Source organism: Embiotoca jacksoni, unplaced genomic scaffold (genome assembly GCF_022577435.1).
Source record: "Embiotoca jacksoni isolate LCO1_2020_lvr unplaced genomic scaffold, fEmbJac1.0.p SCAF_32, whole genome shotgun sequence".
In the NCBI taxonomy this organism is placed as follows: domain Eukaryota; kingdom Metazoa; phylum Chordata; class Actinopteri; family Embiotocidae; genus Embiotoca; species Embiotoca jacksoni.
In genome coordinates this window covers 1,975,258-2,001,804 of record NW_027185384.1, presented here as the reverse complement: position 1 = coordinate 2,001,804, position 26,547 = coordinate 1,975,258, and the positions used below count along the sequence as shown (strand labels likewise).

At 42.6% G+C, this 26,547-nt stretch overlaps 1 protein-coding gene across 6 annotated transcripts in view; it reads right to left on the bottom strand.

The window, feature by feature from the left end:
* anks1b (ankyrin repeat and sterile alpha motif domain containing 1B) overlaps positions 1-26,547 on the bottom strand; it is a 193,822-nt gene that overhangs the window by 51,487 nt on the left and 115,788 nt on the right. For 5 of the 6 annotated variants that reach the window (XM_069164827.1, XM_069164826.1, XM_069164825.1 and 2 more), the window contains exons 13-17: positions 23,586-23,772; positions 6,708-7,372; positions 6,087-6,209; positions 3,843-3,912; positions 1,485-1,591 (exon numbers count right to left, since the gene is read on the bottom strand). In XM_069164827.1, coding sequence (XP_069020928.1) covers positions 1,485-1,591; positions 3,843-3,912; positions 6,087-6,209; positions 6,708-7,372; positions 23,586-23,772 — 1,152 coding nt within the window. Of the gene's footprint in view, positions 1-1,484; positions 2,531-3,842; positions 3,913-6,086; positions 6,210-6,707; positions 7,373-23,585; positions 23,773-26,547 lie in introns of those variants that run through there. The other variant, XM_069164831.1, reaches the window with a different exon arrangement.

Here is a 26,547-nt window from a genome sequence, read left to right as displayed (position 1 = left end):
CTGATAAAGTGTATTTCACCTCTCGCTTATTATGTTATGTCATCATTGATTAGCTGTTTCACTCCATGTGCTGTAATTATCACCACTTTTTAATGCTTTAATTTCACGAGGAGAGAATACTGGTGAGGCTTGTAAGATGCTGTGTTAACGGCCGTCTGATTAATATAGAAACATTATAAATTGTCACTGAAGAGTTCTAGCAGATGTGAAAACAAGTCCCTTCCCCTCATACACATAAACATCATGAATTTGTGTGAAATACTTGGAGAGTGCAGCTAAAACATGGAGATAAACAGTGACCACGTGTGGGAGAAACACACAAAGAAACAGAGATTCTGTAATTTCATCTTGTTGCCACGGTAACGAAAGGAACAGATGCCGCTCACACTGAGTGGGGGATCAGGACGCACACACAATAACACATCTACAGATTCCTGCAAACACAGTTTGATGACCTCATGTCAGATTTAACTGCGAAAAAGTCAGAAGGAAATAAAAAAAAAAGACTTTTTACTTTTATCAGCTGAATCACAATTTGAGAATTGAATAAACTGCAAAACACTCGAAAAGTTGCCGTTTTAGAGAGATCAAGTTCCCTCTTTCTCATACTGATGATCTGTAACTCCGGTGAAACTCCTCCAGTCGGCATCCCTCTGCTTTGTCTCCTAATCTTTCTGCCTCTGCTGCAGTTTCTCTCGCTTCAGCTTCACCGCTTTCCTTCTGCTTTCTCTCTTTCTATTTACTTCCTACTTTATTGCTCGCAAACCCTGTCATCCTATATCCGTCTCACCAATACACACACGCACGCGCACGCACACGCACACACACACACAAACACACACACACACACACACACACACCGAGGCAACATCAAAAGAGTTTCTGAATGCAAAATGACCCGCAGAGTTTCTCTTCCTACGTCACCGGGGAGGAAAAGACCATCGGATCAAAAGGGAGGACGGGATCAGTTTGCATCCTGATCCTCGGGCTACAGGTGGTTATACGAACAGTAATTCTATGTGTGCAAGTGTTTGCACAAAAAACACAAAACATGAAACAAGCCTGATTTGGACCTGCGTTTTTAGTGCAGTAAGAGGATGCATGTGTGCAGCTTGATGCTGGAGCTGGATTTTTGCTGTGGTGGAGATATGGTGTAGGATTTCTGTGCGTGGGAGGACCTCACATGGCATCAGTGGGGAGAGGCAGCATGATGGGAAGGGAAGAATGAGAGGAGGAAAGGAAGGATGATACAAAAAGGGATGAAATCAAATAAATGAAAAAGGATTAGAGTGATGGAGAAAGACGGTGAGATGATGAGCTACACCTTGAGTGGCAGAGAAAGATTAAAGGGAGGCAGATCAGAGACAGGAGATTACATTTAAAGCTAAAAAAAAAAAAAAAAAGAGCAAACAACCCTTCCGAACCACTAAAATCCTCTCCCCCGCCTCCTTCTTATCCCCAAAAAGACTTGTGGAAACACTCACCATGAACTGGACGTTGTCAAATCCATTGGCCAGCAGGTGGTTCTCATACTGGACCAGGCCGATGGAGTCGAGCCACTGGCCCACGGACTGCAGCGGGCAGCGGGGACCTATGAGGGGGTGGAGGGGCAAACGCTTCAGTAGGGAGTAGCCGTCCACGCGGTAGCAACGGCAGTCCGGCTGAGACAGCTGGCACTGCCACATCATGTTGTGGCGGGCAAAGTGGCTGTCGAAGGAGCCCGCCATGCTTCTGAGGAGTCGTTTGGCAAGGCAGCAAGGAGGAGGAAAATGAAGGGAGGGCAGGTAGAGGAGAGGAGAGGTGGGGGGGGGGGGGAGGTGAGGGTTGGAGGGGGGAGGGGGGTGAAGGAGGAAGGGAAAGGAGGCTAGGCAAGAGGCATGGTGAGGATGGAGGGGGTCAGCATGCGAGGGTGCAAGCGGGTAAAGTGCAGGTTAAGGCGTCCAGATGCTGCTTTCTATGAATCCAGCCAGAGGGAGAATTGAGAAGGGGGTGAAGGCTGAAGTTGTATCCAGAAAAGAGCTTCTGTCCTCGGGGTTAAATCCGGCCAAAGGTGGGTGTTGGATCAGACTGGAGGTATAGATCCACGAGCAAAAGCGCCCGTGTGTTTGTCGTGCACAGCGCAGCAGCCGCTTTCTTTTCAGCTGTTGCGTTCGCTTGGCTGCTCCCCTGAGCTTGTGTGTGTGAGCTTGTGTGTGTGTGCGTGTGTGTGTGTGTGTGTGTGTGTGTGTGTGTGTGTGTGTGAGAGAGAGAGAGAGAGAGAGAGAGAGGAAGAGAGAGAGAGAAAGAGAGAGAGAGAGAGCTGCCTGCCTTGTAGATTTCTCTTGATCAAGTACTCCCACTCTCATCTGTATGCTTCTGCAGCCTCCTCTCTCTCCGTCTCTCTCTTTCTTTTCTCAGAGCTCTGCTCTCCTCCTTCGTTCCCTCACTCTCTCGCAGCTTCGCTCTCTCGCAGCTTCCCTCTCTCTCTCTCTCACTCACTCACTCACTCACTCACTCACTCACTCACTCACTCACTCACTCTCCTCTGTCTGCTTCCAGCTTCTAGTCGCCTTGCGCTCTCTGCCGCTCTACATATATCTGGCTCGCTCTGCTGATAATAACCATCACAGCAGCTCCAGCTTCTTTGTCTGCAAGCGGAGCTCCCTCCCACACACACACACACACACACACACACACACACACACACACACACACACACACACACACACACACCACCACCACGCAGACTGTATGCATGCAGCCTTATATATACTTGTGTGCGGTGTGGTGCAGTCATGTATGTGTTGGTGGGGGGGGGGGGGGGGGGGGGATAGAGATGGTTCGGCACCGGCGGGGTTTCTCCCTGTGGTTAGAAGCGGCTTTGCACTCGCAGATAAAAAACAGAGAGGGAGAGAGGGGAGGGGATCAGGAGGTGGAGGATGGGGGAGTTAATACAGGGAGAGGGAGATGAATGCAGTAAACAGAGATGACGAGCGCAGGATTCAAGGTACGCCGGTGATAAAACTGTAAACAACAGGGATTTTACGAGCACAAGCTCTCACGACTCTCACAAACACACCTGCAAGTCAAAAAGTTAATTTTGTATTTTTGATCTATCACCTTTGACCTATCAGCAATAACAAAAACCCGAGGTTGGGCAGTGGTTTACAATCCTCTTTTGTTTGTGACCCTTTAAAGCAAAGCAATGTCTGACTGGTCACCAACTGTTGCATATGATTATAGTTCAGGAGCACATTTTAAGTATTAAAAATGTAAATATAAATATTTGGAAATATTGTATTTATGTTATTTATCCAATTCATGAGCACCAATTTTTTTTCCAGCTCAGTGTGAGAGTCTCTGCTGCGTTTCTGTCCTCTGATCTCTGTGTGTCACTCAGGGAGGAGCTCAACCTCTGCTGCACCTGCTGTCTTGGTTTCTACTATAACTGATCTAACTGACAGGGTTTAGTTTATTCGTTTTTTTTGTAACAGGGACCATTTACAAAATACACTAATCTCACAAAGAGAAAACATGCTTTGTACCAGATTTAGCTACTAGCTAATTTCCATCCGTAGTCCCTGGACACATTAACACCATATTTACTGCATGAAGGAATAACTGCAGTAGATTAAATACTTGGTCCAACATTGACCCACTGTGCTGTAGTTGTTGGTTGTCGGATTTTTTAAATTTTTTTAAATTTTATTTTTTTTATAATATTGCTGTAGCCATGTTCACATCTCAGCACTTACTATGTTACCATGACGTCTAGAAATGACGGAAAATAAGCTCCGAGCTGCACTTAAACAGGATTTATCCTTGAAGTCAGATTTTCTCATGCATACATTCGTGTATTTTACCTGAGGCATCCTCCTTGAGGTCCAATCCACTGCCTATTCCTGCCCCGATTGAGCTCATAATCTTGTCGATCTGGACAAATGGGAGAGAGAGAACCAGAGTTAGAGAGATGTGCAGCAAGAGCAAGGGAAAGTCATTTCGCAGTAATAAGGCTAACCCCTATTTCTGGATTTAAGTGTCACATAACATGATCATTATGCCAGCTAGCATGCTCAATGTCAGTCATTCCCCCCTGTGAATTGAAAAAGCAGGGAGAAGACAGCAGAGCAGAGATGAATGAAGAGGGAGGCTGCATCGGAGAGCGACTGCGGCTTCATTAGTGTCTGACTGCCGACTGCAGAGCAGTCATCCCTGACCCCTGCTGCCAACCACTGAGCTGTGCAACCCGCACATCCACCCCCAACCTTTCACGGCCGCTGGTTCACCACGGGTCAGAGAAACCAGAGTGTTTAAAGAGCCAGACCTGACGAATGCAAACACTGTTTACAGGTTCACCGAGCATGAAAGTGGCATTTGTAACGAGATAAACGGGCAGCAATTTTCAGCGTATGTCACTGCACACAACGCACCGATTCACCTGTAATTTGGATATGGGTGTGTAATATGAGAGCGGATGCTTGTAGTGACAGATCATTTTTACCTGCCGCTAGATGAGATAAACCATTTTGTTTGCACGTACAGCGAAGCTGAAGGAACACAAGCAAATGCTGTTAATGACGCCTGGCTGCGCAAAAACAAACTGTGTGAAACTTCAGAGAGCACAGCGAGACAGAATTAGCAGGGAGCTCATCTGTAAACTCAGTTTGGGTCAAGTCAATTTAAATAGCTCAATATTACAAATTTGCCTCAAGGGGATTTACAATCTGCACATTATGTGACACCCTCAGACCAGTGGAGGGGAAAAACTGCCCCACAAAAACCTCTAACAGAGGAAAAATATAATAGAATAATTTGCCTGTCTTTTTCTCATAAAATTAACTTTAAATAGTCACAACCAGATCTAAGATTAAGAGAATCATGAAAGCTATCATTTCCGCAATAAACACCTTAGCGGCTAATAATAATTTCTGAATTTCGAATGTGTCTGCATTTCACGATTGCCTCTAATTACCACTCAAACTTCATTAATTTTCAAACTGAAGCAGATTAAAGCACATATTTGCATCATATGTTGGACTACTTTTAAGCCTGTTGCAGTAATGAGGAGTGTGTATCCTCAGATCACTGGCTGCTGTGGGACATTCCCCGGCAACTCGGCTCTTGACAATAACACAGCTTGTTCCTGTGCTACAAATAGAGCAGCTTTGTTGGGTTTTTTCCTCTGAAAATCCCCATATATCACCCCACAATTTCCCCGAAGCCATCTTATCTCTTCCTCACGTTGCATGCAATTAAACAGGAAAGGTCACCTTAATTGCTGAGAATTATGGCAAATTCCATATGGCAATTCATCACCATCAACAAGTTAGGACCTGCTTTGAGGAATTAATGAACGTGTTCATTCAAATGTGAAAAAGGCATTAACAAATTGCACTTTCAGTCACATGCATTAGTATTATTTCAAAAATAGAGAGTCTAAGTAAGTTGTCTTGCCGATTATGTGTGATGGGAAATGCATTTTTCTCCAGAGACGCGGCGTGTGATTCTTCATTTTCAGGGTGCATCTGTGTGCAAAGAGTGTTTTGTCTGCGGTGTGAATGATGAGCAGTGAGCAGAAGCTAATGCGTCTGCGACCCAAAGTGTTTGTAAGGCTCCAACAGGGGTGTCCGGGCAAAGGATCCCATCTGTGTCAGAGAGCCTTTATCACTGAAAGAGCCGCGGGCACAAACACACCGAGACCAAAACACAGCACCCTCGACCTCCCCTCTCTCGCCTCTGTAAAAGAAACCGCTTTCTCTCAGATATGTGGTACTCCCTGCAGCTCTGGTGCTGGTTACAGGAGAAAATCAATTTGGGAACATGTTAAATTAGCACTTGGGTTCCTTCTGCACTGGAGTAGCTGAGTGGATTTCAAAGGGAGGAAAAACTGAAGCAGCTCACTGCTGTGGGCGCAGAGTTTTCAACTGTTTCCTGCGGAGATGGCTCACTTTGAAAAGCATGCTGATTTTATTCAATTTTACAATGAAAATCCATCTCGAATCAGAGCGTAGGCACTGATTGATGTTTTTTATTCCTTCTTTAATGGCTTGATTGATCCTAAAACATTGTATAATGAGCTGCACACATCAGGAAAAATGTCTTCTTACCTCTTCCCACTCAGCAGTGAAGGAAGGCGTTCTCTCTAATCTCCCCTCAGGGCTAACACCCTCTCGTGGGCTGGTGCTTCCAGGACCCTGGCCCCGTGATCCAGATCCCCAGCTGTGCTCCTCCTAGACGAGACATAAAACAACTATTGTAAATGTTGCCCACTATTCTAACCTTAAAATCACAAATAACTGAAACTGAACGCTGGTTTGAGAATAAGTCCTTTTGGTGCTCTTTAAAGTTGTATTCATAATGTTTCTATGTACATCAAACAGATTATGTATTTTGTTTATGGTGTATTCACAAAAAGAAGTCTCGTGAAATGTGCTGCAGAGCAGGGAACGCCAGATTAATGACTTATCTAATTGGCTGGACTGGTTTCTGCTCTGCTTCTGAAGCCAAATGATGATACAACAAGATGCAAACTGCATCATTTGTACAACTGAACATTTACAGTAAAATTATCTACTGTTCGTGACTGAGGCCTCTGTGATGATCTAAACTTTAAAAAAAAAAAGAGGAATTCGAACTTTTAATAAAAGAGACTAGAATGTGCTACTTGAGCTAAAAAAAAAATGTAAAAAAAAAAAAAAATGTAAAAAAAAAAATGAGTGACAGCTCACCTGTATGGGAGACACGGCCACCAGGTTAGAATCTGACTTGGACAGAGACTTGGACAGCTGCAGGTCCAACACACTGCGTGGCATGGACCTCATCCTCCCTAGGGTGCAGGCCCTCTCTTCGTAGCCGGTCCCAGAGGACCAGTCCTTGGACACGCCTCCTGTCTGGATCCCCCGTAACTCTGGAACTTCTCCGTTCTGACCGGGGGAGCGGGAGGGCGGGTGGCCCAGCGTGGACCATCCACGAGGTGGATCCACCTGCTCACAGTTCCTGGGTCGAGCCTGGTCCTGGTTGACCCTGGTGTGCAAGATAGTCCGGTACACAACCTGTGGCTTTTGAGGGTCGTTGGTCGACCTCTGAGGGGACGACTCGCTCCCTGTCCTGGAGAAGACCTGAGTGGCTTCGCCTCCAATCACAACGCTGAACTCCGGGGTCTGCACCAGGCTGCTCTGGACATCTGCGGAAGTATATTTAGAAGGTTTGGGGCTGTAAAGGTGGTAAGGCGTGTCAGGGGGTTCACAGGCCGGGGAGGATCCATGAAGGAGGCCTGCAAACTCCTCCGGGATGTGGCTCTTCCTGCGTTCCTCAAACACAGCGTTTGATTTGGAGGAAGAACAGAGAGGAGGAGGGGGAGGAGGAGGTGGGTCACGGTGGTACGGCCCGTCGTCTGTAGAGAGGACACACACAGACGCATAAACATTGACTGGTTAGCGTTATATCACACAGATTAGTCACATGCACATGTGCTGAATTTCCATAAAATGTCCCTGTCACAACAGGGATACAAATTAATGGATATACTCTTCAAGAAAACAAGACAGAGTTCAGAAATGTACACAGAATGCACAAAGCACACAACCATATTTAAAACTGTAGAGTCAAACACTAATTAAACAACAGAGCAGAGAGAGAGAGAGAAGCCACAAAGCAAAAAATAAAAATACACAAAAACAAGCAAGGCTGCAAATAGAAAGATAAGAACGAGGTAATACATCTTCTGCTTCCCCGTATAAAAGCTGGTTGTCTCTCCGAGGAGAAATAAAAGAACTCCTGACTTAGATTTTACACCTCTTTTCCTTCACTGTGTGGGTGCAAGTCGGGCGCTTGTGTGTCTGAACTTGGGCACGTATGCATGAACCCGTCGAGACAGATGTTCTCAGAGCATTGACTGGTTTTAGGAGGGGCTGCTTTCAGAGGTCGACTCACTGTCTGTGAGCAGCGGAGTGAAAGCGCCTGCTGAAAGCTTCCTTTGAATTCTCTACGTCCAAGTGTTTGTGTAATTATAGACGCCTGTCCGTGCGTTTCTGTGTGCACGCGCATGTCCGTGTTCACATCAGTTACACATGAGGTCACAACTTTTGTCTCGCATGCAATGAAGAAGTTGTCCCCGTGATACAAGATGCAAAACAACAGGTGCATTATTCATTCCTCTTCTGCCTTGATTATTTATTACACTTCATCAGAGCATCCTCCGATTCATGATGACAAATCTTCGACTCCAGATGAGAGTGTGTGTAGCAAAGGAGTGGCATTATCAGATCCAGGTTGTAGCTTCGGCTCGAGAGGGAGCAGCTCCGGTGTTATGTTATTTATAGTTTCACAGGGTCTCGTACACAGTGTGACTAAAACTGAACTACAAATGAATGAAGTTGGAATAGTGGAGGTATAAACTCGACATGAGACAGACAGACAGACACAGACAGGTAGGGGACAGGAGGAAGAGCAGATGTGAAGGGAGCGGAGGGGATCGTAACCTCCACATGAAGGATTTAGTCTTTGTTTGTGCGCGATAGTCTTTTATTGACAGAGCACTTTTCAAAACTCGGTTTATAAAGTGCTTTACACAAGCAAGAAAACGAGCAGATCATAAACGGAAGTAAAACAATAACCCTAAAGGATGACAAGCAAATAAAACAAATACAGTATAAATTAACGCAACATGCTCGCAAGGAGCATTTAAAGCAAATCAGAACAGATTGATTCAAACATCTGGTAAAATGAGGGAAGGCTCTACATTAAAACTATATTTCAAGAGATTTAAAAGACAGCACTGACTCGGCCGACCTGATTTCCTCAGGCAGCTTCAGGGCTCTGACTTTGAATGTTCCATCCTCTCTAATTTTCAACCGCGCTTCAGGAACTGATAAAAGTCCTCTGCCGAGGAACTCATACCGGCTCGTATGCAAATAGGAGGAAGAGCCTTAAAATCAAGAGTAAGATTTTAAAATCAATTCTGAAACATACTGGGAGCAAGTTAGACGACACCGGTGTGGTGTTGAGGCTGCCGGCTGAGTTCTGGACACTTGATTGATTTGATTCATGTATTTTTGGTTGAGGCAAGGGTAACGGATATTTAAAATTAAAGGGTCATACCACAAAGTTTGCACATGATTCGGCAGGTTTCCGCATCAACACAAAGACTTTTAGTATCTTTTAGCTCGTGTCTTCTCAAGATGCCACAGGTTTCAGCAAAAAAACAAATTCTGATAAACCCAACGTGTGCTCCCGGCCTAGCATCAAACAGCAGACAGAAAAACAGTAGATGTTTTGTATTCATGTTATCTGATGATGAGCGTCTGAGGCCTTGGTTCTCTGCCGGAAAACGGTGGATCGCTTCCTCTGAGTTGGGACGGAGCGTCCGCTCCAAGCGAAGGAGTTTAAGTATCTCGGTCTTGTTCGTGAGCGAAAGCAGGACGGGGCGGGAGGTCGACAGTTGTTCTACGTTCCAACTGTCACCTGTGGTCATGACCTTTGGGCGGTGACCGAAAGAACGAGATCTCCGATAGTAAAGGGCTGGAATAAGTTCCCTCCTCAGAGTGGCCGGGCTCAGCCTTACAGAAAGGGTAAGGAGAGAGATTTATCTAAAGAACGTGTTGGTTGTACTCCTGCAGAGCTGAGGGACACTCAGTGTGTGTGAACAAGTAAAGAGCGCCTTTTCCATTAACCTTGCGATAGACTAGAATGACATCTGTATCCATGGTAACGGTACACAAGAAAGCCGTCGAAATCTGTTGCCTCAAAACACTTCTGAGGAACAAACATTTAAAATGCATGACAACACTGAAACGAGTCCAAAATGTCTGTCTGTGATTTTTGTTGACTCAAAACAACAAATATGTCATGATCCGTATGAGTGAAACTAATAGATTGAAGCTGATCAAGCAGCCAAGTGTCTGCTTAAAATGTCTCTCTCCCACAGTTACTGTTACCGAAGAGACGGTTTATCATCGTATCTGTGAAGTTATTTTGAACTGAATGTGCTAAATCAAAATGCCGTCTAATGTCATGGTTCATTCATTCTTGGTAATCAGCAGGTAGAAAAATGTGTAAAAACACGTCTGAGAGCTGAAATCTTCTCCTTAAAATCAATTGTTGTTTTCCACTCATCTGTTGATGAAACTATGATGCAACAGAATATCCTGCTTTGCAAACTATAAACAGCTGAGAAGAAAGCGGTGTGTGTCTGTGCGAGTCGAGCCTTCTCTCTTTCTGTTCCCTGTGTACTGGGCCATGTAAACAATCTCACCACTGATAAGTAGCTCCCCCTCTCTGTAACACACACACACACACACACACACACACACACACACACACACACACACACACAGTCTCACTAGTTGCTTGAGTGAACAGAAACAGTGCCTGTCCACTTTCACATAAATGCAAACTCCACAGTCTTGTAATCAAAACTGTCAGCTGAATAATTGCATGTGCCCCCGACTGCCCCCCTCCCCTCCCCACACACACACACACTGAATTCACAATGTTGTCATTTGACCAGAGTGCCGCTGCCTGCCACCTCCTCACCACACACACACACACACACACACACACACACACACACACACACACAGTCTCTGTCTGTAAATGATGTCAGCCAGTGGTATTAACACAAACATCTCATGCACTGTCACTGCACCTTTAAGGCATCATTAAGATTCATTATTTTAACAGACTCACTGTTCATTATGCATGCGCTTCTCCCAGCCCTGTCGTGAGTTACTTTTGCAATGCTTATCACTCTCCACTTTTTAAAAGAAGAGAACCTTTGGCAACAGGTGAGCCTATTGGTAGCTATGGCAACAAAGAGCCCCAGCCAAGCATCTCTCCCGGTTTTTGGGCAACCGAGTGTCTGCGAACTTCGGGAAAGCGAGGGGGGAAAAAAAGTGCTTGGTGGATAAACACGGCAATAAAATCAGCATGTGTTTGTTGAGAAAGAGAAAAGAAGCGTTACAGAGGCACAGCTGACTTATCTGACTGAGTAAAGGTTTGAGGAGAGGGCACAGGGAAAGTTACCTGCTGCAACTTTTGACAAGTTTCCTGGAAAATGTATTTTAGGTAACCATAGACAAACACACCTAATATCAGTTGAGCACATGAGAATATAACAACAACTTATGGCAGCCAAAGTTACATGATGGATTACATTAGAGAGTTGTAATTTGGCGCATTTCAGCCAGGAAACTCTTTTCTTCTCTCTTTTCCTGCAAAAAAAAAAAAAAAAAAAAAAATCAATAGGCTCCGTCTGTGAGCTCTTTTTCCCGTCATTATTCAGAAATTCCTCAGTCTACAGATCTCGCTGACTATCCTCTGTGCGTTTGTGTGTGTGTGTGTGTGTGTGTGTTTCTTACCTCGGGATTCGAGGAGTACTATCAGGTCAAACTAAGGAACAATCAAACTGTATGTGCTGTACGTATTTATAGCAACACAACGCCCTGCTCCTGCTCAAGTGCAGCGACTGTCTAAGAATCAGATGGAAAAACGGCACATACACAACAACACACAAGTTGTGGCATGCAGCAGCACAGCCCAGCAACTGATAGGCATTTGGATAAGTTGTCAACTCCACACAAACAACAGCAGTAATATACACGCGTGTTTGTAAAAAGAAATATTATGAACACTAAATCGATTTTGTCATCCAGCAAGGAAGACTGGTTGGAAAATTTGTACAGTACATAATCTACAGAGGGCAGCACAGCGGTGCAGTGGTCAGCACCGTCACCCACCCCTACCCCACCACCCAACCCCCCAAACCTGGCTACACCACAGGCCTGTCAATCGAACAGACACACTACCGAACAAACCGCTTTTTGAGGCCTAATATCTAATTAATGATGAGTTTATTTTCAGATAAACATCCAGAAAACGAATAAGAAGAGGTGACGTCAGACACCATGATTACTTGCGGAAATTGATTGACTTTGTATTTCACGAGAGAAGTTGAATGGGAGTCTATGGAGCTGGAGGCTTTTTGGAGCCGACCCCAAGCGGCCCTCGGAGACTCATACACGCACAAACAACCAGCCGACTCCAGATTAAACATTAAATGCAAAGATGTTTCCTATCATTTAATGTCATTTTCGTGTTCAATGATCCCCTTCCAGTTGTCTCCCCACTCTCTGTCACTGGTTTCAATGTTCAACAGCGTATTATGCATGCATCAACAGCACACTTAAAAGTCAAGCGTTTTAAGTGAGCAAGCCGACAGGTCTGATTCTACTTAATTTAGCTGCTTATTCACTGCAACCACACTACAATCTCAAAACCTGCTTAAAGCGAAAATGTCAGACTGAATTTGGATACAGCTTTTGTCTTTTACCAGCTCATATTGTTAAGTAAAAGTAAACGTTCTTCCAAACAGGATTTCTCCTCTCTTGCAAGTAATCACTTTACAGAGGTTAGATTTTATTCCAGAGTGGTGAATTCTCCCGTCTAACTGAATCTCTTCCTACAGCAAAAGATAAAACAAGTGGAAGATGAAAATAATGCAACACAGTTTTGAGGAGGGGCAAAGAAAAGCCGTTATTATAATCCACATTTTTCACACACGCCCCTAGATTTAAAACTGCGTTTGACTGGCTGATAATAAATGTTTGCCGAACCCGTGGTCACTGCTGCTCACAGTGGACATAATGACAACAGAGGCAGAAGAAGAGGAGGCTGAAAGGCGAAAACTGAAATACAGGGGATGAAACGAGGCAGCGAAAGAGACGGTGAAGGAGGTTATTTGAGCAAATCGAAAACGGGTATGAAGTGGAAAACGTGTAATTCAGAGGGGGAAAAAACAACAAAAAAGACCAAAGAAAGATTGAGAAATGGCAGTGAGGTAAAGACAGAGGGCAGGCAGGGAGTGATTGACAGGCAGGAAAAGAGAGAGATGCAGGCGAATGGGAGCTCGTGAAAGTAGCAAGAGAAATAAGGAAGTGACAGAATGAAGGATTGAATGACAGGGGCGGGGGAATGAAAGAGAGGAAATACAGAGCTGGAGGTTGTGTGTCCAAAATGGGTGGGAAAAGAAACTGGGGTGACAAGAGTGAGGCTTGATCCGTCGTAGGAAAGCCGGACAGTCCGCGTAGTATCACAGCAGTGCACGAGATTCGGATTTCGACGAAAGGTTTTAAAGAATTCTATCAAAAATGTAATCAAACCTCATTCATTACTGATTTTCACACGGTCATGAGATGATTTCACTTCCCATTAAAAATACCCGAGAGCGATGAACACGATCGTTTTGGAAGAATATTCAACAAACTTCTGCAGAAAAAGATGTGATAAGGCGTTTCGCCGTGTCTCGATCAATTCCCTCATTTTTGTGCGACGAAATGCATAAAAGGAACAACGTACGCAGACAGACGCACAAACACACACACTTCTAATATACTGGGATGTGTTTATGTGTGTGTGGTAGCAGGAGGGGCTGGGAGATGATACAAACAACTGAAAGCGCTGCGTTCTTCGCTCCGTCTCTCGTGGCGCCGCGCTGACTGTTATTAAAAACTACAGAGTAATATCTGAACTGTCAATCGTCCGTGAGATTAAAGAGTGAGTCCTATTTCCTCAGTGCCATAGGCGGTGATAAATCACTCTCTGCTCCCTGAGCCTCTGGCACTAAGCTAACATTAGGTTAGAGCTAAGCTGTGGTAACAAACCAAAATGTAAATGGTCCTGCCGGACTGTGGTGGTGCTGATGATGACGACAGGACATGATTTGAAGTGGTACAACGATTTGAGAAATTGTTTGAGCATTTCAGCAAATTCAATTAGCCACATGTGAGAGCTGCAGATACGCTCCCTTCAGGTATTGTTGGAAATGTCACAACCGGCAGCAAAAAGGCCCAAAAGGACTCCTAAATGGCACCGGAGGAACGTTTCAATTTATGGATACCCGAATATTTCCACCGACTAGTTGGATTTATCTATTTTTCTGGAGCTTAAAAAAATAATAGCAGTAGTAGTAGAGCTGGTGGAGTCAAGCTCCAGTTATTAGCTTTTCCGCAGCTTTCAATCACATTTTTCCATCTTCTACAGCAGATGGAGTTTTCTCAGTTGTCACGGCAACTGAGCAATCCCTATATTATTATGTAGAAATAGGGATAATAACCAAAAAATTCTAGGTTCCATGATTGTAATGTGGGGTTAAAAAAAACAAAACACTGTTTAAACACATAGCAAAGTGGTACGTACAAACTTGGAGGACATTGTTCCACCTATATACCACGGCCATATGCAATCAAGATAAGAGTAGACCTACCGGTTGTTAACCTGCATAAAGAGCTAATTCAACTCGCTTGTGTACATACGCACATGTATACACACACACACACACACAGACCATATATGTCAAATATTAATATACTAATCACAACACTAATAACAACTAATCACATCATTTGTAAATACCACTTACTGTTTTTGACAATACATGTCTTTGAAACTAACGACAGAGTATTAGAGGCAGATAAATGGAAATAGCATAACAACTTTTCCGTCCGTGTTTGTAATGGTTAAGTGGCAGCAAACATGAAAGTCAGGTCAACAACTGCTGACCGTTTATCATCATTTATTATCTTAACAATCACAACAAGTTTTCTTTTGAATACATTCATTACCATTTACTGCCACAAAATACAGACACACAGTCCCCGAATCTGCATTTCCTTCCGTCTTCCCTAATTTATGTATTTTAAATATTAGATTTTTAGGAACATTCTCGCCTTTTTTTTTTTTTTTTTTCAGATGGTGTAGACAGACAGAAAATGTTGAAAAAGACAGAAGGAGAATGATAACCGGTAAAAGTTCAGCCAGAAATGAAGACGGAGACTCACTGTTGACGTCATTTGAGCCCGTGTGGCGTGTCCCGGAACCACTCCCCTAATTTATTTAAATCCTGAGTAAAAATTTAGTGACAATTTCCTGTATCTTCATCTCCTTTTTTTTTATTTTTTTTTTTTATTTTTTTTTTTTAAATTTGAGAGTCACTGAAAGTTAGCCTCGGGTCTGTGCCACCACGGAGAGCGTTACACTAACAGGTGCAAACAGGTCCGGCTTAACGCTCCCGTGGGAAGCGGCAATTGGAGATACAGACTACCTGCTGGGAGCATTACTTCATGTCCGATAGCCTGTATGTCTCTAAACCCAGCCTTAAGGCGGAGAGGGGCCAGTCAGCAGATATTGAATTCACACTTTCATTCCTAATTCAAGAGTTTATTGCCACGGCAACTGGCTCGTCTCCCGCGGTAACCCATTTTTCTCCTGAAGTCTCCTGTGACGGCAGTCTCCATCCAACGTCACTGAAATTCCATTTGTGTGCGACATGGTAACAGTTCAATGACTGATATGAGGTCAGCAGTGATTGAGGTTTCATCATTTTATACAAATCTGTTAGTAACTGAAGTGATTTTATGCAACTCTTCTTTATTTATGTAATTTTTTTTAGTTATATAAGAACACAAACTAGAGAGGAGACTGTGCTGTCTCTGCAGCTGAGCTCTCTGAAGTGAGTGACCAGTTAATTTTTTAGAGACGGCCACATGATCGGTTTTTTTTTTTCTTTTCCGGGAACCAACCAATCACGGTCATTATATACAGAATTTATGAAGCCGAATGGGGCGTCTACTTCAAAACACGCAGCCACAATATTAAATAATTTCTATGCAATCATGAAAAAACATGTAACAGAAAATACATCTAAATACAACATGCATGCTTGAATCTATCAGCTATTGAATAACTGTGTACAATTTTCACAAATTGTTGTCCAGAGGGCAGTTTTTGACTTTAAAATGTTTTGGTTTTTTTTGTCAACACTGTATTGTTAGCATGATAAACAGGAAAAACTGCAGACACTAGTGCGTCATGAAGCTACACTATATTCTGTCCAATCAGGTCCCTTATTGTCGTCATTCTTCACCGCCTTGACTGTGATCAATAGCAGGATGAGCTTCTCTGTGCATCTCCCTGAATTGTGTTACTGTGTGTTTAGTTATTTTTGAGCTTGAGTCTGGCTGTCTGTGCGAGTTTCTTTTGTGTTCGTAGCTTCAGAACATGACTCATCACCACCTCAGGTCCTCAAATTCAAAACGACGACACCAAGGAGATTTAAACAAGGACACAAAGACGGGAGAAGAAGGCATCGTGCCGATGGCCGTCGTGACGTTAAAAAGAAGGCATTAAGGAGTGCATGCATTTGTAAGAGGCTTGTTGCTGAAACGACTGGACACAAAAGAATAATACAACTGACGCAAGCCGCTCCGTGAAGCTCTAATTAGCCACAGCGCAGGCACAGATTTGAAGGGCTAACATTAGCATGCTCTCGATGGCAGCGTTAACATGCACGAAAAGTCAAATTTTGATTAAATTTGACCACAAATCCAAGTTTCAGATCATTTAAAGCTTGGCCTGATAACGGTACGGAATGAAAGGTGAAGGGAAAACCAAAATTATTAGAATGCATCCTCTGGGAAACTTTTCAAATCATTGCCGTACCAAAGGAAGTCAGGAGATCACCAAAGTGTAGAATTCCTCCTGTGGACACCATGAATGTTGGTACCAGATCCCAAAGACAGCCATCACGCAACCTTACAGATATATTTCAGACCCGACAGCATTTCATTTCATCCTTGACTGGATGCGGACCGGATATTGTCACGTCGGCACAATGCAACGGACCTCCCCATCAAGCACACGGCGCTAACAGATGTCCTTCACCTGTCTCGTTAGCGCAGCTGCCCGAGGTGAAAACGGAGCGAAACGAGCACACAGAATATGTGATCAAAACCATCCTGCTCATTATTGAAACCGGGCTGTTAATTAGAGCTCCATCTCTCAGGGCGGAACAATTTGGAGAGGACACGTGCAGTGGTGATGTCCGAAGGCGCTGATCCAGCTCTGCAGTAAGTCTTACTACCAACAGCAGGACGATGGAGCGGTAACTACCACCAGCACCACCCAGAACCCAATCGGCCTTCCATCAGGACTTCTGCGTCAAAAACTGAATCTTGTTATCCTCGCAAAGATATTTCTATATTGCACTGGATTGCATGAGATTGTACAGGTGTGTCTTCGACCACATTACACTTTTACAGGAACAAAACTGCACAAACAACAGAGTGCCCGAATGTCGCTTTTTCTTCCTCCACCTTTCAAATTTGACTAAACAGCTTTGTTCCTTGATTGATTGTGTCTCAACCCTGAGTGAAAAAGTAGCGAGAGGAGAGCTGTAATTTCTCCACATTTGCATTCTGCCACACAACGGGGGTCCCGCATTCAGTGCATTCAACCTGGTTAGAACAGCGGGGAAAATTCCTGTCATTCTATATAAGTGGAGAGCAAGTCCACAGTCTGCTTTTCTATTTCAGAGCAAAATATTAGAGAAGAAAAAACAAGCACATATGATTTGTGCATGCTTGTTTCTGGAAATTAAATATGTTAATGGAACATTTTTGAGCATTAGATATTATTACATGAAGTTTCATACATTACAGACACACAGAAAAGACAACGGCTTCAAACGTGATTGTGAGAGAAGGGAGGGAACCGACAAACAAGGTCGCAACTGGATGGGAAATCAAGAAAAAAAAAAAAAAGCAGGCGTGTGTGTGTGTGCATGAGTATCGAATTAATGCTGCAAACAAAGGCTTTGCTGACTTTGACAATGACTTAATGATCAAGCGGAGCAGGCAGGCAGACCTGCATTTGTGCAGAAGAATGCCCTTGTAGTGGATGTCAGGGTACAGGTGCAGTGTGGGATATTTGAGAACAAAGGAAGTGAATTAAGCAACGGAGCTCTGATGAACCCCAGTCGTTCAAATAAACACACACACACACACACACACACACACACACACACACACACACACACACACGCACAAATCAGTTGACCGCTTTGCCATTTGTGGCTCATTAACTGATTGAGATCATCGATCACTCAGCCCCTTTGTGGTTGTTCGTATTTTGAGGAAACACTCAGAAAACACAGCACATATTTAGATATGCTCATTAAAAGAGTGTTTCATAAAGTGAGTCAGCCAAAAAAAAAAAAAAAAAGAAAGATTTTTCATGCTTGTAATACAAAAATGAACTCTGTAGATACAACTAAGCTGATGAAGACATTTGGGAAATGTGGGATGGAGCAAGAAAAGTCGTCCCCTGGAAACCCTGTAGTTAATGTAGTATAACAGATCTTTATTAACATGATGATGCTAGATACTGTCTGTTTAGCTCTTATGAATCCAAGAGGCGTAGCTTCAAATGTGAGAGGAAAGCCTCAAGTTGTGGCTCACTGCTCGACAGCTGCTGCTCTATACAGTTTATCACACAAGCAACAAATTTTGATCGCACTTAAAGCTGAGTGCTTGAGAGGATTTCCGTAAATGGGAATTTTCTAAAACAAAGCTTCAAGAGGTTCGCACTCCTTGGCCCATGCATCAGAGGTAAATGTTAACAACAGACGCAAGTTAAAGCTGTATTAACAGTTTTTCTGGCCACTTGGAGCCGATGAGAATGAGCTGTCGATACAACATTAACACAACACAAAGTTGATTAAGTGCCTATGTACAAATTAAAGCATCAAGGAGCGACATTAGTATGTATTTGAATTTCTTTTTCGCCACTTTATGAATTGAAGATTAATATTCATTCTTCTTTTATCTCCGTTTTGGTCTCCATCACGTCCTGCAGGAAATATCTGTCTCTCAAACTGCTACACGCTTCACTCTGTTCACCAAGTGTTCATTTTGTCTTTCTGTTGTTGGGTGCCAGGCAGATAGTATCCAGTTAGTTTATTAGAAACAGTTGACAACTACAGCTGCTAACAATGCTGATGAGAGCCTGGGGAGTGAACCCGTGCGTCATGAATCCAAAACAGTGAGCCGAAAGGTGCAGAATAAGCTGCTTATGTCTCTCGGTGGGTTGTGAGTAACACTCTTTCACCCCGTTTAACTCGACATGAGTCAGTTGACCCCTTATTAAATGAGAATAATAATTACTGCAGCTTTACATGTTATAATGATCAACTGTAACAGAAGAAAACCCCATAGAATAAGCGCCAGGTTGAAGAATACCGAAATTCCCATTTCAATTAATTTGTGCATAAGAAGTTGTGAAGTTTCCAACCAAACAGCTTCCAGATTAATAAATACTTGCAGATTTGTGCCCGTTTGCTGCTGACTTGCCGCATGGGGCCACTGCATAATTCATGGAGGACAACTGCGTTGACAGTTGCACTCCTTTTGCATAACACTGCATTGCACTTGGCACTCTGCACTGAGGGAGTATCTTCTCCACTGATGTCCAGCATTACATAAACCTGAGTTACGTAGCAGAGCAGCAGCACCACTGCTGGATCGGGTTATAAATAGGGCTCTGTTTTGTCCAACTGCCCACGCAGGTGGATGACACCTGCATACTTTGCTGCAGGGCTGGGGGTTTATTGTATCATGTTAGATTAGAGTCAAAGAATGGTTGAAGATCTTTTAGGGAGAGTGAAGGGACTAACAAGAGGAGAGACAGATATGGAGCGGAAGGAAGGAAAGACCTTTTATGGTGTGCAGGGAAAAAAAAAAAAAAAAAAAAAAAGAGTCTTCCCTTCACTTTCTTGTCCTCATTTCTCAATCCAACCCCCTGAAATCTCACATTTCATTCTCTCTATATTCCTGATTTTTGTACATCATCAACCTTTCCCCCTCCCCCCTGCAACATTAGACTCTCATTCGCTCTCTCTCTCTCTCTCTCTCTCACCCACTCTTTTTTCCACTGGCATCCTTTGAATTCTGTGACTCTTTGCCTTCTGTACCCACATACATATATACTCCTCTCTCTCTCTCTCTCTCTCTCTCTCTCTCTCTCTCTCTCTCTCTCTCTCTCGCTCGCTGTCTCGCTCTCTGTAAGCCAGTGGTTACCATGGCAACCCCACAATGGGCCTTATAAAGCTAATAAGAAGAGGGAGCAGGAGGGATGAGCGGAGTTGCCGAAGAAGACGGAGGAGGAAAAAAAAATGAAGAAAAAATTAAATGGAAAAATAAACAGGTGCCAATCTATTCCTGGTGTTGGAACTTGAGGCAAGGGCAATGAGAGAGAGAGACACACAAACAGAGAGAGGCACAGAGAGTGAAACAGGTACAGGTACGCATACTGCATTTACATTATTGGCTATAAAGTGCTGCAGTACTTATATAATGTAATAAGGCATTACACATCAATATGAGAGGCCTCTTTTCTGCAGCCTTAAGTTGCAGTATATTTGCAATCAAATCCATATTTTCCTACTCGTTAAGACTCCAAAAAGAACTACTTACTAAAAGATGGAGCCCTGCCAGGATTATATTACCACAATGAAGTGGTCTGAATTATTCCCGTCTTCTGTAACTCACTGTGCATATACATACATTCATGTCACTGAGCATACAAACAACTCCCTGATCTGTAGTTTCCTTTTTAAAATGTTTTTGTATTTGTTGTTTTACATTGGATTCTTGTTTGTAATCCTTCTCTAAACTATATTCTATTCCAGCAATATCTAAACTGAAGAGTAATTTGGTTTCCTTTTCTTTAATTTTATATATATATATATAGAGAGAGAGAGAGAGCTGTAAAACTTGAAATTTTTTAATTTGAATGTATAAGTTGTTGAAACTGAAATAAAAACGAATCCATGTTTTCCTTGAACAATTATTACAGGAATTCCTTTTTGCAACATGTTACTTTTGCATATCAGTTTTTGTACAAATTAAGAGAAAGTACATTTAACTTTCAGCAAAAAAGTAAAAAAAAAAAAAAGATTCTCCAAAATGATCAAATATTTCTTGAAAAATCTAAACTGCTCTCCGCCAAAAAAGGAAGATACACGATTTCCAAAGTTAATGAATGTGACTAATTTACCAGATTCAAAAACAGTATTGGTTAACACAGCTCAATCAGTACCACCGACGCTAAACAAACATTATTGTCCTTAACTAATAACTGGCAGCACAATCATCACAGATCAGCGCACTGCAGGAGCAACAGGTTTGATGTCTCTGCTGAAGACAACGTTGTCTTGTCAAAATTAATCACTATGAAAACAGACACCATTGACACCAAAGTCAGTATTAAAACATGAGCATTTTCTGGCAAATTATCAAACTCTTATGTATCAACTCAAGATTTGTAAGTATGAAGGTCATCTGTTGAGAGTAGGTCAATGTAAAAAGGAGAGAATTTCAACTCTGTGATCAATAATTGACATCAATGTTTATCCTCAGAAGATCAGCGAGACATCGGTGTCAGGCCAAGACTCTTTATGTAAGTTCAAGATGGAAACGCTACAGGCTTGTTACATAAATACCAGCGCGATGCTTCAGTAGGAATCGTGGATGAAGATGTCTGGTTCAGTTTTGGCTCTGTGTGTTCAGGCACCTGTGGATTGATAATGAATGTGTTTTTCGTTTGAGGCTCTACACAGATCAAAGTGTAGCTGGGCCTCTGAACTGTTCCCGGATGAAACGCACATGCACGTGCGCACACACACACACACACACACACACACACACACGCGCGCGCGCACACACACGCGCGCATATACACACACACACACACCTCCTGCCTGTTCCACTTCCCCAGCTCTACCTTGTCTCTTGGTGCCTGACAGCAGCGGGACAAATGAGGGACAGTTGGACTGAGACCCAGGTGAGAGAAGGAATCAGGTAATCACTGATATCTGTCCATGTATAGTTTACAAAGTTCAGTACCAAACTAAAGGGAAAGATACTTCCTTATGGGAGCATGAAATAAAAGGGGATTTACAGGGACCTATATGTGGTAATCAAGAGCCGATCGTATGAAACATGATATTAAACTTTCAAAACATTTTGACAAACATAATTGCATTAAAAAAAAAAATGCAAAAATAGTAAATATGCTTGCATCATTTAGTATTTATCTTCCTGTTTTATTTTGTACACGTAAATAAGTAGTATAAAAAATGTGCGTATACGCAGATTTTAAGGCGCCACTGCCTTGATTATGAGACTCTTATAAGAGAACACCTCGTTCATGAGAATATTCCTTTTGGAGAAGAAACTTTAAAACTCAGCAGGAGGGAGCATCATTAGTTGAAGCTAACAGTCTTTCATCTGGTATGACAGTAACGGGGCCTACTGGCAGGACTAAGAGTATTTTTTGCTGATGTCTTGGAGCCGAGTTTTTAAGATATCCAGAAGAGTTTTCACCTCAAACGACATTGCATTCTAATTTTGCAGATGAACCGGCATGAGTTTCATCTGTAAGACATCACCTCAAAATACCCCTGAAATGCTTCTTTTCAAAGCAAAACCTAAACGCTTGCATTTAATTTGATTTATTTAATAGTACAAGATTGAAGGTTAACTTCTTATTCTACCTGAAAGGAATCCCTCTCAAAAAAAATAACATTTCATCTCAAGTATTTCTGGAACAAAGTGTATGTCATTTTTGCTTATTCCAAACAATATTTTTTTCCCCTCCATCAGAACCTATCCAGTTTTAATGGAGTGCCCTCTAAACCTTCCACAGACTGACTGAGTCCAGTTCTGTCTGAGATGTGTTGTTGGCCTCTGAGGTGTTTGCCTCTTGGTTGTGATGACAGGAGCAGAAATATGATTTCAATTTCCCGGTTCCCAAGGAAAAAGGCTCACACAGTTTCATTTGGTTCCCAGGCTGAAAGAGTTTAAACACCACCTGAACTCAGCAAAAAAGACTCATTAAAGAGGAACTTCAACACTGACTTGTGTGATAATAGTCAACTAAATATAAAAAGGTAATAATCCACCACGAGGCCAAAGGTACCAGGATTCAATATCTTGACTTTCAGAGTGAATATGTACTTCATGCATTATTGAGTAGAACATAAATTACACAACTACTCACAGTTACCAGCTGCCAAATATACATTACAAATGTGATATTTCAAATATTCCACACAGATTTTTACGCTCCCATTCACTCCAGCTCAAACTACATTACATGCCCTGACAACAGATGCTCCACAGAGACAAGGATCATTTTCAGATCCTCCACTCTGATATTCCATAGATACAGAGACTCTACAGCAGGTCTTCACAACCACTCTGATGACAGCAAGTGATAATATACGATATATATAAGAACTCAGTCAGTCAGAAAGATTGAGAGAAAAATGATCCTTTTAAAATCATTTATCATTATTATGCTGAATTTCTTTGGGTTTTGTACTTTTGGACAAAACAAGCAACTTAATTATTGGATATATATATATATATAAAAATAAAAAAAAACTATGGTTCCATTTTTCATGTTTCATGGACCAAATCATTTTCTAATAAAACCAGTCAACAGATTAATCAATAATACAAAAATAACTGCCACCATACAAAAGACAATTTCCCCTTTAAATCCAAATAACACTGTCATGAATCACAGCAAATATAAACAACCTGAAAGTAAAAGTGTTCCCAATGTGGTATTTTCAGAAAAGATGTCTGTGCTGTGGCTTCTCCATGGGGAGGTGAAAGGTCAAGACATTCCAGTGGGGATGTTTGCTATCACACAGCCTTTAATACTAATTTTCTTATTAAGGAACAAGTTTAATGCTTTGTGTGTGTTACCTGTGAGTTGACAGTCGTCGTTGGAGCCGGCAGAGTCCTCCTGGTTGGGGCTGAGTGGAGGGCTGGCAGGGGGGCTGGTGCTGAAGCTGGCGTAGCCCAGGGAAGAGCTCACCTCGCTGGGCTCACAGCTGTGGTTTACCGGCCTCTGGACATCCAGAGAGGAGGACAGAGAGGTGCGCTGCTTGGGCTGAATGCAAGACGGGAAGAAGGGAAGAGCAACGGTTAGACAGATGAAACCATTTGTATCGCTTCTTAAGTCCTCGTTTATATAAACTAAATCCCTATATGTTGCCTGATGCAGGTAAGTCTGCAGGAAAACTGTTTCAAGCCAATGATGTGTGCCAGTGTGTGTGCCTCTCTGTACATAATTCAAATTTTCAGACTCAATTCTGACACCTAAACATGAGTGTGACATGTAGATATCATCATGGTTTATATAATGTAAAATTGGGAGACAAGTTAAAAAAAATGTTTATAATGGACAGAGCTAAACCAGGAGAGGTGAGAGAGAGCAGCAGATGCACAATGACTTTTTGGAGCAACCGAGTGAGAGATAAAGTGAGGCAGAGGACAACTGAAAGTGTAGACTGGCATCTGATGATGAATGAAATGAAAATGAAAAAATGAAATGTAATCTGGTAAACACATCTTACATAATGAAGCATTTGCAGCTTTCAACAAACTACTGCTTTGTTTCACAAACAGCTCAGGCAGTCAAAACCCTGCTGGCGCCCGTGCGTGTGTGCGTGTGTGTGTGCGTGTGTGTGTGGGTGCGTGCTTGTGTGTGTGTGTGTGTGTGTGTGTGTGTGTGTGTGTGTGTGTGTGTGTGTGTGTGTGTGTGTGTGTGCGCGCGCGCGCGCATAACTCAGAAGATGTAGGCAAAGTGAATCAACACAGGGAACCATAAATGCAAAATAACACCGTGGGATGTTGAGAGACAGACGCACAATAGGACAACCTTTGGGAGACCTTCACTGTCTTCTGGGTGACTTAAGAGTTAAGTTGAAAGAAAATAAAGGCAATGAAAGCAGAGGAGGGGAGGACTTTTTTTTCCTTTTTTTTTACCGTGCATGGTGCATTTAAATTGTGTTTTGAAATCGTCTTCAGATTGTCTGAACTAAACCCGAGATGAAACACAGAAGTAAAACAAGAGCAGGGAAACAGGTTGCACAGGGGGAAGGAAAAAGTTTGAAGCAGGACAGGAAGAAACTGGACAAAAAAGAAGCTAATGAGGCAGGTACGGTCGACATGGCGATCTAAAGAAATGGAGAATGGGAAAAGACATCAGGGAAGCAGTATTTAAAATGAGGAAACTGAAAGATGGAAGGAAACAAATGGAAATTAGAAAGAAAGAAGCAAAACAGAGAAAAAAGGAATTTTATGATTATAATTAACATTTTTACGTGAAAAAGTTTAATTCTGTGGTTTCTTTTATCATTAAAAACAAAAAAAGTGTTTAAGGAATAGTTTAAGATGTTGGAAAATATGCTTAGTAGCTTTCTTGCTGAGTGTTATGCGAGAAGATTGAGACCTCTCTCAAATCTTCTGATCTCTCAGCAAGAAATCATTAAAGGTCCTTTCTAAAAGGAAAAATCCATCCAAAACTCCTTCACTGTACGTCACCTCTGGATCCGAAGGTCACTTTAGATATCATGAGTTTGTTCCTCTAAGTGAATGAATGAAGACAATGTCACACACCAGTGAGTGTTTCTGGATACAACATTTTTAAGTGCACCCAGTAAAAAAAAAAAAAAAAAAAAAACGCAGCGCAGAGACTCGTGTCCAAACCACAGTCACAGCAGAACGGTCAAATCTTTTCTCTCTGTGTAGAGACGGTCAGCGGGGAATAACAACGCAGCCGCAGCAACCAACAGAGACCGGGGATGTTTAAAGGACCAATGCATCAAGCAGACAAGATCACAGCAACCCAGAGAGGCAACAGGGAATACAGACAATGATGTATGAGTCCAACAGGGAGTCAACCTTACTGAGAAAGGAGAGAGACGTTACACAAGGTAGCCGTCAACAAAATGTACTTTTTTCATTCGTCTTTTTAGTGGACTTTGGTCGTGTTATAAAGGAATATAAAAAAAATAAAAAAAATTTTATAAAAAAACTCAATCCAAATGCATTTTTGTGAGCTCTTTGTAATCAAAAACATTGATGATCTGTGGCAAAGCAAGAGGAAAAAAAAATCGGTCAAATAAACTAAAAAAAAAATGCGTTTGTTTATTTGAATATAAAACCACTTCACGCCACGTTCTCACATGAAACGCAACCTGTAGTGTTTACTTTCCTGCAGGTTTAACAACAAAACAAAGGGACATAAAATGAGATGAAGCAGTCATTAACTCAGATTGTTTGAACTGCCGTGTTGTGAAACTGTGCTAGTGTTTTTGTGTGCGTGTGTGTGTGTGTGTGTGCGTGTGTGTGTGTATGTGTGTGAGCCCTTTAATGTTTAATGAGTTTAATGGCAACTTCCCCTATCCATTGTTAAAACATCTCTTTTATTATAGAACTCATCTCTGCCTTATCTCTGCTTTTTTCTAACAACTAAAAGAGTCTGCTCTCCGGACTGGAGTTTATTAATAGCTTGCACACGTACACACGTACACACATACACATGTGTACACACACACACACACACACACACACACACACACACACACACACACACACACTAGTTAACATGTACTACAAAACATGCACACACACCGTAGTTCTGGCTGAGGCTTAGCGTTAACAGTGCAAACAGGCAGTGGGCTAATGAACATGTCATGGCCGATTGGAAGGAGATTAATGAGCACAGACACAGACACACACACACAGACACACACACACACACACACACACACACACACACACAGACAGACACACAGACACACACACAGACACACACACACACACACGCACACGCGCACACGCGCGCAGGCAGGCAGACAGGCAGGTCTTCCATGCCTGA